At 38.9% G+C, this 15712-nt stretch overlaps 1 protein-coding gene and 1 pseudogene across 1 annotated transcript; both read left to right on the top strand.

Annotated features, from left to right (window-relative positions):
• The first annotated feature begins 756 nt into the window (after positions 1–756).
• On the top strand, positions 757–1834 carry LOC112177540. The gene is made up of 3 exons (XM_024315824.1): positions 757–969; positions 1059–1550; positions 1640–1834. The coding sequence occupies exons 1-3, from the start codon at positions 757–759 to the stop codon at positions 1832–1834; spliced, it is 900 nt and encodes a 299-aa protein (XP_024171592.1).
• A 1292-nt stretch (positions 1835–3126) lies between these two features.
• LOC121050621 lies at positions 3127–7199 on the top strand (annotated as a pseudogene).
• Positions 7200–15712: the final 8513 nt, after the last annotated feature.

Below are 15712 nucleotides of genomic sequence, written 5' to 3'. Positions count from 1 at the left end.
ACAGGTAATTTTAACTATTTTGTCTTTATTTTTTGTCGTATTTCATTTATTCTTCTATGTGAAGACACTCTAAGTTATCTCTTTATGTTTTTTTTTTTTTTTTCAATTTTTATTATTAGGGTGGAAAGTGCACATTCAAAACTTAAGCGACAACTTGGTTCTAGCCAACTTGACTTCAGCACATCATGGGATTATATTCACTCTTTGATGGAGTTGCATCACACTGAAATTAAGGCATCCTTTGAAAAAAGCCGATGTTTCGTCCAACATCAATTTAAGCATGCATACTTGAAAGAATTGATCGGTAATGTATCTATTACTGCTCTAAACAAAATTGTACGTGAATCAAATAGGTAATTTCCTTTGCTTTTATTTTTTACGTTTTCTCTCTCTTTTTATTTTTAATTTTTCCTCCATATAACATACATACTAACTCAACCATGGTATATAGGGTTGATGCAGTTGGAGTTAATGTTGTATCATGTGGTTGTGCCATTCGCCGCACGCACCAATTACCGTGTGCACATGAGATTGCCGAATATCGAAATTCCCATCAGCCTATCCCAATTGATGCTATCCATTCTCATTGGAGACGGTTAAGTGTAGGTAATTTTGTGGAGGAAATTGATCCCCAAGAAAAAAGTTATGGTAAGACCACGTTTGACACAATTACAAAAATGACTGGAATAACAAGATGATGAAACCAAGAGACAAGTTTTGCTGAAGATTGACGAGCTTATAAATCCAAGTTGCACAATGCTTCAAGAACCAAATGAGAAGATTAAAACCAAACGGCGTCCTTCTAAGATTGACAGTAGCACTCGTCGTCTACCATCTGCTTTTGAGATTGCCGAGGCTTTTTCCGTACATGGTAGTCAGTCACAAGTACCACTTGAAAAGGTTGTTCATGCATCTCCTAGTACTGTGTTGCCTTCTACGAAATCAAATAAGCATCCAGAGAAAAATCAGGTGTGTCTTTCAATTGTGATATATAATAACAATTTCAATTACAACGCCTAAAAAAAAAAAAAGCTAACATGTAATTTTTTTTTGTACAGCCTATCTGCGTGACTCAAAGCACTTCACCATTTGAGCTAACACAAAAATATACGGTGCAATTCGTTTTCTGTATGAGGCCTTACATTCTAGGTTCATTTGATGTTGAGTCTGATGGTAATTGTGGTTATAGAGTTGTAGCATCAGCTATGGGATTTGGTAGGCGTTTTTGGCGAAGAGTTCGAATAGACCTAATGAATGAGCTAAAAAGTATGCCCCACTTGTACATGAAACTATATGGTAGCGAAAGTAGTGTAGAGAATATTATACAGAGACTAAACCATTCTGGATCTACTGCACCACGTAGAAAATGGATGTGTATAACAGAGATGGGGCATTTGATCGCTACTTGCTATGGAGTTGATGTGATAAACTTATCTGATAAACAGTGCCTTACCTTTCTTCCTTTGACTGAACACATTACTGGACGATTTCAGAACCAAGAACTGCCTGAAATTGGAATTGGTTTTGTTAACGGAGACCACTTTGTGCAGGTAAGTACTATGACTGCATCTTCATGCATTGGTAATTTATAAAAATCTTAACTAATTGGATGCATTTTTATTTTTTATTTTCTTAACAGGTGTCTTTGCAAGCGGGATGCCCATTACCACCAATCCCACCAAATTGGTACCCCCATGCTGATGATAAAGCAAGATCATTATACAATAGATACAAGGATCGTCTGCATCAATATACCCAAATACCCCATCCAGAAAGAGTTACTGCTATTTCCGAAATTATAACTCTTGAGACTGATGAGACTATGTTTGAATGATTTTTTTTTTATATATAGAATTACTGAATCCTTTCTTTACATTTAGAATAATTTTTTTTTGTTGATTTGCTATATGTATTACACAACAATTGATTGTGAGAATGATTCATGTTTTGAATTAATTTTTTTATTTCACTTGTAATGTTGTACATGGGTATAGGAAGAATTACAAGTTTATTGTCAAATCTTAAGAGTAACCATTTTACTTTGAAACTATTCAGTTGGGGTGCTACTTAATTGTCAGATTATGTTGTAAATAATTTTGTTTCAATTAAATGAAAGAGTTATGACCGTTTGATTCATGAACGAAAATTCTAGAAATTTTGTTTGGGTAACTTTTTGTGTTTGCATGCAAAGAAGAAAAAAAAATGGAGGTGTAGTGAGTGAATTAGAGGTATAATGAGTAATTTATTGTTTTGTATGTGAATAATAGAACTAAGGTTATTTTAGGAATTCAAAAGGAGGTCTAGTGAGCAAACAATGGGTATTTAAAAGCAAGAAGGAGGTGTAGAGAGTAGAGAGGTCAGATGAGCAAATTTGGAGGTCCCAATAGTAGTCCTCTATTTTTATCACTATAGCTCTAGAAGCCTTAATCCTTCTAGCTCATGAAGCTTACTTTCAATGGTATTATTAAGATGATACATACACACATGATTCTTTTGTAAATTAGATATGAAATAAATTTTGTCATTAGTTTACTACTTTATTTTTTGTGTAACATTTTGGCTTGTTATTTTTCTCTTATTGTTCATATATCATTATACACAACATAAAGAATGGTATATTGCCATACTTTCTTGTCATTGATATAGCATTATAGTTGGATCCATACATCCATTGCTTAATTAAAGAAGAAGAAGAAGAAAAAATGTTAACCTACCAAAAACATCATAAGCTAGGATTTGTAAAATCTAAATAAATACTAGTAAATCAATCCATTAAAATCAATCAGATTCTATATTTAAACAATCTGTGGATTAAGTAAATCCATGGATTATAAAAACTCAAACAAAGTCTTTTAAAATCTGAATTGAATACACCCCCCTTAGTCTACTTGTTAGGATTTCTTTGTTATACTGGCACAGGAATGGTAATATCAATTTATGGAAAAGGACTAAAGGACTAACTAATGAAAACCCGCGTTGCCTCGATTCTTAAGAGGTCAATATATGGTACTACTAATACTGACACATGATTCACATCCATAGTAATACTAATACATCACATCCATTTCGTACATAGTTACACGAACAACTTCTCTCTTTGTATCTGGCTTAATCTTCTACATGGCTATGGCTGCAAAAGGTGAGGGTCCGGCCTGCTAGAATTTCAACCATGGAAGAAGAAGAAGAAAGAAGGAGGAAGGAGGAAGGAGGAAGGAGGAGGAAGGAAAAGAAACGCTGAGAAAGATTAGGACTACATTGTGACTAGAATCTCTTATTACATTTACAACCATACATTCTCTTTATATACTAAAGAAAACTATGTGAAATAACCAACACTCCTATATTACCCTTAACATCCCCCCTCAACCATATGCTTGGTACCCAAGCATAATGGTTGGAACAAAGAAAAAACAGTGGAAAGCAGAACCCGAGCAGCTTCAATCAGTTTTCCCACCAAAGCAGAAAGCATCAGCACCCCATTATTCCAGCTATCTGCCTCAAAACTGGGCTCCTATCATGATCCATGAGCTTTGCCAATCTTTTTCAGTTTCTTGGTAAGACACAAATTTCTTTATACAATTTCAGAGGAACCTTCAGCAGAATAGATGGGCATCCTTAATACACACATTCACATTATCAGTACACATTCACCATATCAGCAGGGCCCATATATAATTGTTTCATGCCAATAGAACATGCCACAGTTCACCAACCCTGCCCTTTCTTTTTATAGCATAACTGTGAGAGCAGAACAGCCACCAAGCTGAGATACCCAAGGTCAGCAAAGTAACTACAGTAGTCCCATCTTGAGTGGAGTGGCCACAGCCTTAGCCCAGAAGAATTTAGTAAAGAAGAAGAATGAATAAAAGTGCAGAAAGCAAAAGATTGAATGGTAATTTTACAAATTTTGATCTTGATTTGGGAACTGTACAAAAGGAAAAGAAAAGCTGAAAATGAGCTGAAAAAACAAAGGAATTGGATAGTATTTTGACTGGTAATTGTACATAAATGCATAGAGAAAACAAAGAATCTCCTGGTATTTTGACTGGTAATTGTACACATAGAGAAAACAAAGAATCTCCTGGTATTTTGACTGGTAATTGTGCACATAGAGAAAACAAAGAATCTCTTGGTATTTTGACTGGTAATTGTACAGAAGCAAATTGAAAGAAAAATCTTACAGGAAATCAAGAAGAGGGATAGGAAAGAAAACAAAAATGGGAAAGACTGTGGCACAGAACAATTGAATATATTCGAGTAGCATATGATCAGATTTCACTTAAGAGTACCAAATCATAACATATCAACATCAACCTTATAACACCAAATACCATCAACCTTATAACACCAAATACCATCACCTAAGCAGACTGAGTTCATAATCCAGGTAATACGGGGCAATCGATAAGCAGAGTAGGTCACATAGCAGTAGCACTCAATATACCCAACTCAATTTTCAAGAAGCAAATGAACCAATTGAACTTTCATGAAAGGCACAGTCAAGATTTTACCAAGAAGAAGATAAAACGCAGCGTTTGAGCCAAAGCTCGAATCACACACTCTGAAATTTCAACACCGTCGGAGTCGGAATTGTCGTCTATAATCTCCGGACCTGAATAGGCCAACGACACAGATGCCGATGGAATCTCATTGGAAGCCGTCGAGTTATCTTGACCTCCGGTCGGAGATGGAGGTCCAGTGAGGTCCAGTGGTCACCGGCGACTCGGCGAGAGTAGAAAGCAGAAAGACGATAATTCCGGAGATGGCGAGAGTTCATAATTGGACCGCAGCTCGGTGATGATGAGGGATTGAGAGAGATTGACAATTTTAGGGTTTGGGAATTCCGATTGGGGGATTTTGGGGCTTATTCGATTCGATTTCTCTATATTGGAACACAAAAGAAACTAGGAACGGAGAGAATTGCAGCGGAGAAGCAACGGTGGCGGGATGGTCAGGCCGCCATGGCTTTGATACCATGCTAGAATTTCAACCATGGAAGAAAAAGAAGAAAGAAGGAGGAAGGAGGAAGGAGGAGGAAGGAAAAGAAACGCTGAGAAAGATTAGGACTACATTGTGACTAGAATCTCTGATTACATTTACAACCATACATTCTCTTTATATACTAAAGCAAACTATGTGAAATAACCAACACTCCTATATTACCCTTAACACGGCCATCGGTATCGATCTTGGAGCAACTTATTCATGCGTTGGTGTTTGGCAACACGGTCGTGTTGAGATCATCGCCAATGATCAAGGCAATAGAACAACACCGTCATATATAGCTTTTACCGACAATGGACGTTTGATTGGTGATGCCGCCAAGAACCAAGTCTCCATGAACCCCATTAACAATATTTTTGGTTAGTACATTCTTGATATATATTTTTTAAGTTATCTGTAAATATCTTATGAAAACAATCAATTTAACTAAGAACCTACACGCAACACAGACACACATATATATGTATGTTCTAGCTGTATCTAAATAACTTCTGCTATCATTTTTTTATATAATAATTGTTATGCTTTTGTTTCATTATTATAGATGCAAAGCGCTTGATTGGTAGGAGTTTCAGTGATGCCTCCATAAAGAGTGACATGAAGTTTTGACCTTTCAAATTAAGTTCGTGGTGTTGGAGAGACAAACCAATGATTGTGATTAACTACAAGAATGAAGAGAAAAAGTTTTCTGCTGAGGAGGTATCTTGATCCATGATTCTTATTAAGATGCGTGAAATAGCAGAGACGTACATCGGATCATCAGTCAAGAATGTTGTTGTAACTGCATGTCCCAGCATACTTTAATGACTTCCAACGCCGGCCAGGCTACAAAAGATGCTGGTATAATTGCAGGTATGAACGTCATGCGCATCATCAATGAGCCTACCGCTACTGCTATTGCCTATGGTCTTGACAAAAAAGGTAGCACTGTTGGTGGAAAGAACGTTCTTATTTTTGATCTTGGTGGTGGCACTTTCGATGTTTCCCTTCTCAAAATTGAAGAGGGAATTTTCGAGGTGCAAGCTACTGCTGGAGATTCCCATCTTGGAGGTGAAGATTTTGACAACCGAATGGTGAACCATTTTGTACAAGAGTTTAAGAGGAAACACAAAAAAGATATAAGCAATAACCCCAAATTAAAGCACTAAGGAGATTGAGAACATCATGTGAGAGAGTAAAGAGAACTCTTTCTTCCACCGCTGAAACTACCGTCGAGATTGATTCTTTATATGAGAGCGTTGATTTTTACACCACAATAACCAGACCAAAATTTGAGGAGCTCAACATAGATCTTTTTACAAAATGCATGGAGCCGGCGGAGAAGTGTTTGAGATGCTAAAATCGACAAGGGTTATTCATGATGTTGTACTTGTTGGTGGATCTACTAGAATTCCTAGGGTACATCAATTATTGAGGAACTTTTTTAATGGTAAGGAGCTTTGCAAGAGCACCAATCCTGATGAAGCAGTTGCATATGGTGCAGCCGTACAAGCTGCAATTTTGGGCAGCGAGGGAAATATTGAGAAGGTTAAGACTTACTCCAGTTGGATGTGACTCCACTCTCTCTTGGTATAGAAACTGTTAAAGGAAGAATGAGAGTTGTTGTCCCAAGAAACACTGCAATCCCCACCAAGAAACAACGAAATTTCACAACTTGCGTAAGTGGACAAACAACTATAAAATTTCCTGTGTATGAGGGTGAAAGCGCAACAGCCAAAGAGAACAGGTTGTTGGGTACATTTAAGGTCAAAAGGCATCCGTCCTGCTGCAAGGCGAGTTCCTGGGGTTCACATTATATTTGAGATCGATGCTAATGGAATTTTGGTTGTCTCTGCTGAGGAAAAACTAACAGGTAATAAAAGCATTATCACTATCATCAATAGCAACAAAAAAAGGTTATCTAAGGAGGAAATTGAGAAGATGGTCAAGGAGGCAGAGAAATACAAATTAGAAGACCATGAGTACAAGAATAAAATGGCGGCTAAAATTGCATTGGAACACATCTTCTAATCTCTCAAAGCTCACCAGACAAAAATAAAATTGTGGATGCGGTTGAAAAGGTCATTCACTGGCTTGACGGAAGTGGGAACCAACTAGCTGAACGTGAAGAATACGAGAATAAGATGAAAATTCTTGAAAACCTTTGCAATCCCATATTTGCCGAAATGTATCAGGGTGCCGATACTTCTAATTAAGTTGGTGGCGGCAGCATGCGAGAGGATGGAAGTGGCTAATAAAGGAGTTGTTTAGTTTTGTGTCTCTAATTGCTTTTAATTAATTTTGATGTAGTTAGTCTCGATAAGTATGTAGCTTGACGTTTGGTTTTGATCAAGGAATGAAGTATCATGAATGAATTAGAAATTGCATTCTTTTTAATGAATTATTAACAATGTCCTTTAATTTTCGACGTACTATGTAGTTAGTTAATTTGATGCATGAAATGGATATCTGGATATGCATATATGCAAGAAAGTTTTGTGTCTCTAATTGCTTTTAATTAATTTTGATGTAGTTAGTCTCGATAAGTATGTAGCTTGACGTTTGGTTTTGATCAAGGAATGAAGTATCATGAATGAATTAGAAATTGCATTCTTTTTAATGAATTATTAACAATGTCCTTTAATTTTCGACGTACTATGTAGTTAGTTAATTTGATGCATGAAATGGATATCTGGATATGCATATATGCAAGAAAGTTTTCAGTCATCTCTGTATATATACTACGTAGTTTGGGAGAACCGCTAATTTCTAACGAGTAACAGCACCTGGTAATCTGGTATAAATTATAAAAATTATCAATTATCAAAATAAAAATAGGCCGGGCATGCGCGTGGATAAATCGTAGAACTGTAAGCTATAGAGAAATACTACAATATATTAATATATAATCTGCATTCAATTACTACTTTTAAGACTTGATTACTTGAACAAGAACTTAGTTTACTCCAATGAGGACCTTATTTACCTTCACGATAACTTTTTTCCAGTTACTACGTGAATTGTCGAAGTAGTAACATGAGCAGGGCCAAACATGAGATTTTGGAGGTCTAGAGCAAAAATTGTAATGAGCTCTTACTAATTGTGATATCCATCAAAACACTATATCAATTTCCGTGCTTCAAAAAAAAATGTTAAAATAAGTTTCATAACTTAACAAATGACCATAGAGTATGAGATTAGATATAGAGTTCATTTTGAGTTTCAGTTGTTTCTTGTTTGTTGTAAGGTCTATGTCCTCCAATTTGGTATTTCTTTTTAATTTCTCTAGTACCATCAAGGTTCTCCAAAAAAACAGCGGGATATTCAATCAAAGAAAGCGGCGGCGACAAGATACTTGGAGCTCCGTTCTGAGAGGATTATGGAGTGCACCATTCTACAAGTGCGACGATGGAGTTGAGTTCGGCGGTGGGGAAAACAGGTCACGTCGAAGGGCCAATTTGGTCTGAGGACTTGGTTACAAGAAGTTCTCTAGTCGGTGTACGATGGACGACAACAACGTCTGCCGTGATGGGCAAAGAGGCAGAAGTGGGGGTGCTCAGATCATTTTGGGGGCCCAAATGGATTGGTGGCCCGAATTAGTCTAGGTGCTGAAATCAAAGGGGTTTGGGGTGTTCAAAGATGATAGGAGTACCATTTGGTTTTGGGCTCTTTGGTGGACCAAATTGATGGGCTCAGGTTCTTCAGGGTTTCATTTGGTGGCCCGAATTAGTCTGGGTGCTGAAATCAAAGGGGTTTGGGGTGTTCAAAGCTGATAGGAGTACCTTTTGGTTTTAGGCTCTTTGGTGGACCAAACTGATGGGCTCGGGTTCTTCAGGGTTTCATCTTTGGGATCTAGGAGGATCAACTCAGAAAATCACATTTACATTCTTTCGAAACCTCCAAGCCCAAGTGTTAAGGTCAAGGAGAAAATTTAAGTTTGGTCTTTACTTTCTGAACTTAGCCTATTTACTATGCTTTGTTTTCATAGTTCCTAGGCTCACTTTAAAATAAGTGAGCACTGATTGTCTAATGGGTGGTGCTAGCATACCACGTCCTAAACTTGCCCTAGAGTTGGCAAGGGAAGTTATGTAACCGTGCTTGCGATAAATGAAATTGATTCATTTGATTCAAAAAATATGACGTATACACAATTCTCTTAGAGTGTGTTTGGATGAGGGAAAAAATGATGAATTTTAATTCAAAGTGAAGATTTCATAATTTTTAGAAAGCCAATTCCCTCATTTATAGCTTTCAAAAAAAAGAAAAAAAAGAAGAAGAAGAAGGAGGAATTCCTCACTCCAATTTCCACCAAAATATGTGTCATTTACGAATTCTTTTGGAGTACTCAATTTTTTTATTTCCAAAACAAGGTTTTTTTTAAATTTATTTTAAACTTTCTTAATTTATTACACATTCTAAATCTTAAATAGACCCTCATTTATACTTCCCGATCAAAAAAAAAGAAAAAGATACAACCAAACAAAATAAATTGCAAATCGAGAACCCTAGAGTGAGAAAAGAAAAAACGAGAGAAGCCTCCGGGGCACACCTTCGTGGCGGCGGCGTCAGACGGGATGAGAGTGGACCTAGTGTCCGGTATTGAGTGCTCTTGGAATAATCTCAGCAGGAGGGGTGGCTGCTTGGTGGTTTCGCTGTCGAAAAGGAGAGGAGGCTTTGCCAAGGAAGATCGGAGCAGATTCGGCGGTTGGTGGGTGGGATGGGTATCGATCTCACAGTGAGCAGTTGACGGGTAGTCGGAGGTGATAGCTGAGGGCGGTGCGTTGACAGAATCTGAGATCCAGATCGGATTAGGGTGACCCGAGTTGGTTTGGGTCGTTTGGAGTTGCGCTGTGGATTGGGGGTCGCGGCGATGCGTGACGGCGTGTTGGGGAGTGTGGAGAGATGGGGGGATGGCCAGAGGCTGCTCGCTGCTGTGGGTTGGCCGCTGGTAGGTGGATGACACCGCTTTGTCTTGCAGATCGATGGCGAGGTGACGGGCCAGCTGGGTTGCGCCGATTGGTGTACCAAAAATTTATTTAAAAAAAGAAAAGAAAAAGGGTTAGTTGAGTTTGGGCCTGGGTTACGTTTTGGGCCCAGTTGGGTTAGGTTTTAGCAGTTGGTCTGGGCGCACTGCAGGTTGTGGCAGAGACAATCTTCTGTTTGGCCTTCTAGAGGGTCGTTCTTGTTCTGGAGTTGGGTAAGTAGTGATGGCGAAAAAGTCTGGCTGTGGCACAGACAATCATCCTTGGCCTTCTAGTGGGTCATTCTCGTCTGGTTTCGGGTCGAAGGCGATGGCGATTTCGAGCAGTAGTGGATTGACGGTGTTGACATTAGGGTGGTGACGATGTTGGGTTTACTTTAGTCCCAGGACTGACGGTCCATCAATTCTCTTTGGTCGGGTTCAAAGTCACAACAAGTGTAGGCTTGGTCGATCAAAGGCAGGTTAGGTGGACTCTGGGTGGTGAGTTAGTGTTGACAAAGTTGAGTGTCAAAGATTTATTGTTCCTGTTGTCTTTGCCATATAGTTGTTGTGCATTTTTTCTTTTAGTCTTCTTAAGTCTGTAGTTGTCCTTTTGTGAAACGTGATGGCACCAAGATTGCTCATCATTTAGCAAAATAGCTTTGTTTGGAGTAGGGGCCTTTTGGCTCCTTCAGTCAGTCTTTATAAAGTATTAGAGTTCTAGTGTGAAGTTTAGAGGCCATTTCTGAGTTAAAGATGTTGCCCAAAACTCGTTGTAACTAGTTCATTATTAATGAAGTTTTTCCTTGATAAAAAAAAAAAAAAATATATATATATATATATATATATAAATTGCAATTAATGGAGTTTTTGATTGATGGAGTTATAGATTCTAATTTTCTCATCCAAACGCATCGTTTAGTAAAGAATAAAAACACAACAGTTTCAGATACTCTTTTTTTTCTCTCTATCATGCAAAATTGCACATTTCCAATTTAGATGAGTAACTTTGCTCTCCCACCTACTTCAGTTGCCATGTTCTTATAATTTCCAATCCAATTGTCATATTTACCCCGATCAGTTTTTCTATATAACTTATCTACTTAATCAGAAGGCTGTATACACCAAAATCAAAATCAAAACGCTTGATCTCATCTTACCATCTTCACTTTGATTCTCTGATGTCCCATGTGCTCTATAGGTAGTAACCACAGGGACCCCAGTGGGTGTTGTAGGCCCTCTTGCCCACCTCCTAAGCCACCACGAGCACCACTACGACCATACCTACCCGGGCCACCTCATATGCCACCACGACCACCCGTCAATTAGGGCGAGGAATGAGTATAAGCCTGGGAGTTAGTATTATTTTTTTTATTTACCCTGTCTTTGAGACATTTGTTGTATGGTTTTTACATACTGTGTGTTATTATCTTGGTCTTTGATCAATCATAATAAAAAGTAGTAGTTTAATTGTTGGAACTTTGAAGGCTTTATTTCTATTTTTTTTTTTGGACAAGGAAAAAGAAACCAAATTACACGCAATGACTCATGCTTCACCCAATTCGTAACATGTTAAAATTATAAGCATGAAGAGCTATTATGGAAAAGGCATTCTTCCATCTTGCAATCAATGGTGGATCCAAGATTCAAAACCGGGTGTGCGTTTTTTTTTTTACGGAAGTGATAAAATTTTTGCATTTGCCACAAAATTGACCTATTTCCAAATGCGTTTGAAGTTGATAGTCTGAAAATGTCTTGCTAATTTTGAATGTCTCGAACTAAAATCTTTTCTCCCAAAGGAATCTCAAAGTCTTTATTGATCCAATGTATCAAAATCTTGAAAGCTATCCCTACTTAAATGTTTAAATAACCATGAAGAAGTGCAGCATGTAATCCAGCTCGTAATGCTAATGCTTCATTCTTTTTATTTGTTACTAAAATTTTTGAAGTTTGGAGTTTTGTGAGTATGATTACACTTCTAAGGATGCTTGGATGCTAAAATTTTAGCATGTGAAGGATTGGTTTTTGAAGATACGCATGTTTTACTTGGCGTTTTTTTTTTGGAGGGAAATCTATACTCCCTAATTTGTAATTCACACTCCATCTTTCTTTTTTTTTGGTCAAAATTCTCATAAAAGGACAAAATAAAATTAAAACAGGAAATATGGAGTGTGGATTGTAAAATGGGGAGTGAATTTTACAACCTTTTTTTTTTTCCCAGCATGTGTCACACATCTTTGTTGCATGAAAATTTTCACTCTTTTGCCATTGATCAAGAGTTATTGGCTGCATACCGTGACTAGCTAAAAACTCGATTTGCAGCCCCAAATTTATTATTGAGTCTATGTCTTCTAGCATATGAATACGCGAGTTTATATGGCTCCTTATCATGCTTATGATACCCAGTCATATATATGAGCCTCAGGCTTTGCAAGAGAAGTGGTACGTAAGGCTCTCATGCTTTAAAATGTTCTCATGAGAATGAGAATCAACTTGCTGAATGTGAAGATTATGAGAATGAGATGAGAAAACTTGAAAACCTCTGCAATCCCATGTGGCCTAAGATGAACTAGGGTGTTGGCCGTACTCGAAATGGCTAAGAAAGGAGCTGTTTATTTTTTGCTCGAATAGATCTCAGTCATTACTCATCTAGTTAGTCTTGATTAGCATGTAGCTCGAATGCCTAATTGGTTTTGAATTTTACCTTCACAGTGACATGAATGAATTTGGTCTCAACATATTTTCGAAGCAAACATATATGTTTATTTGTATGAGATGGAATTTCACGAGAGGGAGAAGGTCAATGATTCTCTGGTTCTTGGCCGATGATTCACTCCCTTAAGATCATGGACTTGGTGGCTGAAGGTTGAGTGAATCGGGTGTGGTAGTAAAGGCGTGAGTGAATACAAACTGTCTGGTAACGCGGCTTAGGTCAATCGGATCCAAATAATAACACTTAACAACAAAAGAAAACTCACAATGAATGAAACTTTTAAGATTAATAGTTATTATGTGAGGTTGAAACTAGAAAGCAAATCAAAGACAATAATAATAAAGCTAGAACCTAGAACAACTAATAAATGAAACGAGGTTGAAAACTATTAAGTATTGTCGAAGATGAACAATGAAAACAATTCAAAATCAATACTAGCTAGCTAGGTTACAAGAAAAGTAAAGCGAATGAACTTGAAACTAGCCGGGCTGCACTAGGGTTGGGTTTTCTAGGATTGGAGTTGGGGCTTGTCCGGCGGCGCCCCCCCTGTCAATGATAGTGTCCGGCCTTGTTTGCCTGTGGCAGTCACTGCTGGACTGGCTTTTGTTTCTTCGCTCTATTTGGTTTTGTTAGGGTCGGTTTTGCTACGAAAGGCTGACTTTCTCCAAGGAAGTTCTGTTCGATTCCTCTTCTTGATGACGGCGATGATGGTTTCAAGGGCTAGACTTAATGAACCCTCTTTGGAAAAGATGATGGGTGCCAGATCTTGGCCACAGGCCAGAGGTCGGGTTGCATAAGTTTCTGCTCTAAAGTGGGTGGCAGAGCGGTGGTTGGATCAACGAGATCTAGTGGGTTTGGGTCATCTCACTGTAGTGTCTTTGAATGATAGGTTGTCGGCAATAGGGCTGGAATTTATCAGATCCATTGTGATGTTTGCTGGTTGGTGGCTGGGGCTTCATGGAGAATACTGGAGTGGCGGGGTTTCATGGAGACCACTGTGCATTATAGAGGCTATTTGTTTTCCTGGAGACTGTTGGGGTTCATGGGGGATAGCATGGTGGCTATGTATGGATTGTGGGGCTGGTTGGATGGATCACAGCTATAAGTGGATGGTCGTTGATGATGAATTAATAATTACATGGCTGCATTGTGGTGGGTCGTGGATTATGTGCCATGGCTCTTATGGATTGTGCCATGGGGCTATGATCACTACCATTGTCAAACTCAAATTCCATATCACTGTGGGGATCACTGAGTTATGGGAGGCGGCATCATTGGGGTGGGAAGCAAGTCGTGGCGGTTCATTTTGCTTTTTTCTTAGGGTTTTCTTGTTCGGTGGTTGTTCAGGTCAAATAAGTCTCTACTCAATTGAGCTAGGGTTTGGGAGTTTTGGTATAGCTGGTGAGCCATCTCTATGGCATTATTCCTGGGGACTACTCGTTCTATTGTCGGTGCTTTTTGGTTATTAACGTGGCAGTGAATCACCCTTGCACGTGGTCTGTCTGTTTTGGGACACGGTGTCGAAGAGGATAAAGTGGTTTGTCTTGATGTTGGTAGTGAGGTCGTACTATAACTCTCGGGATTGGTTACTTTTCATTGTAGCCCGTGGGTTTGGGCCCATTTGGCTCATGGATGTCATTCATTGTGACGGACCCGTAACTGTTATTGTTGGTAGGAATGTGTGTTGTGGTATTGTTGCCACAACTGGTCATTCTAATGCATTGTAATCTTTTTGTTTATTAATGGATTTTTCTTATTCTTAAAAAAAAAAAAAAAAAAAAAAAAACTAGCAGAGCTAATTAACTAAAGAAGTAAAAGGGAATTCTACATTTTCTACCTAAGCAAAAAGTAAAACTAAAATAAGAAAGCTTGAGAGCTTGTGTTTTTGGAGTTGTACGCATGTGTGTTGTCTTCTGTCAATGCTTCTTTATATGAGCCCGAAGTGGTTGAGTCCTTCTTTGATGCAGCTCTGCCTTTTACTTCAATCCAATTGAAGTACCCGGTTTAATTGGTGCATTAGAATTCTTGAACAAATAGGAGTGTAGTTCTCATGTAACAAGTGGCTTGTCAATTATCATGCACCAATCTTCCAACATCTTGTAATGTTATTCATGATTAATCAACATCAATCGATCAATTAATTAATGGATTAAATTTAGTTTACCCCCCTGAGGTTTGAGGGTAACTTCATGTTAGTCCCTGTCCTCTCAATTTAATCAGTTTACTCCCCGAGCTCTTCAATTTTCCTCAACCGTGTCTAATGTCTCATTCTCCGTCCAATTTGGATGTTAATGCTGACAAATGAGCCAACTTTAAGGGCTAAAATTGTCATTTCTTTCAAGAAAGAAAGAAAAAAAAAGAACTCCATGACAAAAAAAAAAAATTCTTCTTCTTCTTCCTCCTCCCCAAAAACCAAACCACACTTCATCTCAACTCACCACCATTACCATGCTCGCTAGTCTCCGACAAATCCTGTCCGACCTCGTCGTCGGAAACCAGCTCATGCGCCAATCTCATCACTATCCAGAGAAATGCTTTGGGTACCCATTGTTCTGCCATGGTCGCACCTCCTCTGCCCCTGTTGTGGCCCTACACCTTTCACGCACAAGCTAGTTAGCACCACAACCATGGCCTTCTCTTGCCCTCTGCCGCCTAAACCCTCGATCTGGACCTCATGGTCGTCTCTGCCAAGCACCTCAAGAACTTCAACTGGAAGAACGCCGACCTCAAGCCCTACGCCGTCTTCTGAGTCTACCCAAACCGCCTCCTCGCCACCAAATCTGAGGACTCCGGCTCCACTCGACCTGTCTGGAACGAGCGCTTCACTCTCCCTCTCCCTCCACAATTCCTTCCTCACACTCGAAATCTTCCACTCCAAACCCTCTGACACTCCCAAACCCTTAGTCGGCTCTCTCCGCCTTCCCCTCAAAGACCTACTCGACCCGAATCCGATCCTTCGAGCCTCATCTGCCCCTCTCGCTTCCACGACTCTGATTCCGACAAACACTTCCTCGGCTTCATCGTCATTCTCTCCGAATCCATCCATGGTGGGCACT

Source organism: Rosa chinensis, chromosome 7 (genome assembly GCF_002994745.2).
Source record: "Rosa chinensis cultivar Old Blush chromosome 7, RchiOBHm-V2, whole genome shotgun sequence".
NCBI classification, from domain to species: domain Eukaryota; kingdom Viridiplantae; phylum Streptophyta; class Magnoliopsida; order Rosales; family Rosaceae; genus Rosa; species Rosa chinensis.
Note: the sequence above shows the minus strand (reverse complement) of the source record. Positions and strands in the feature narration are given on the sequence as shown.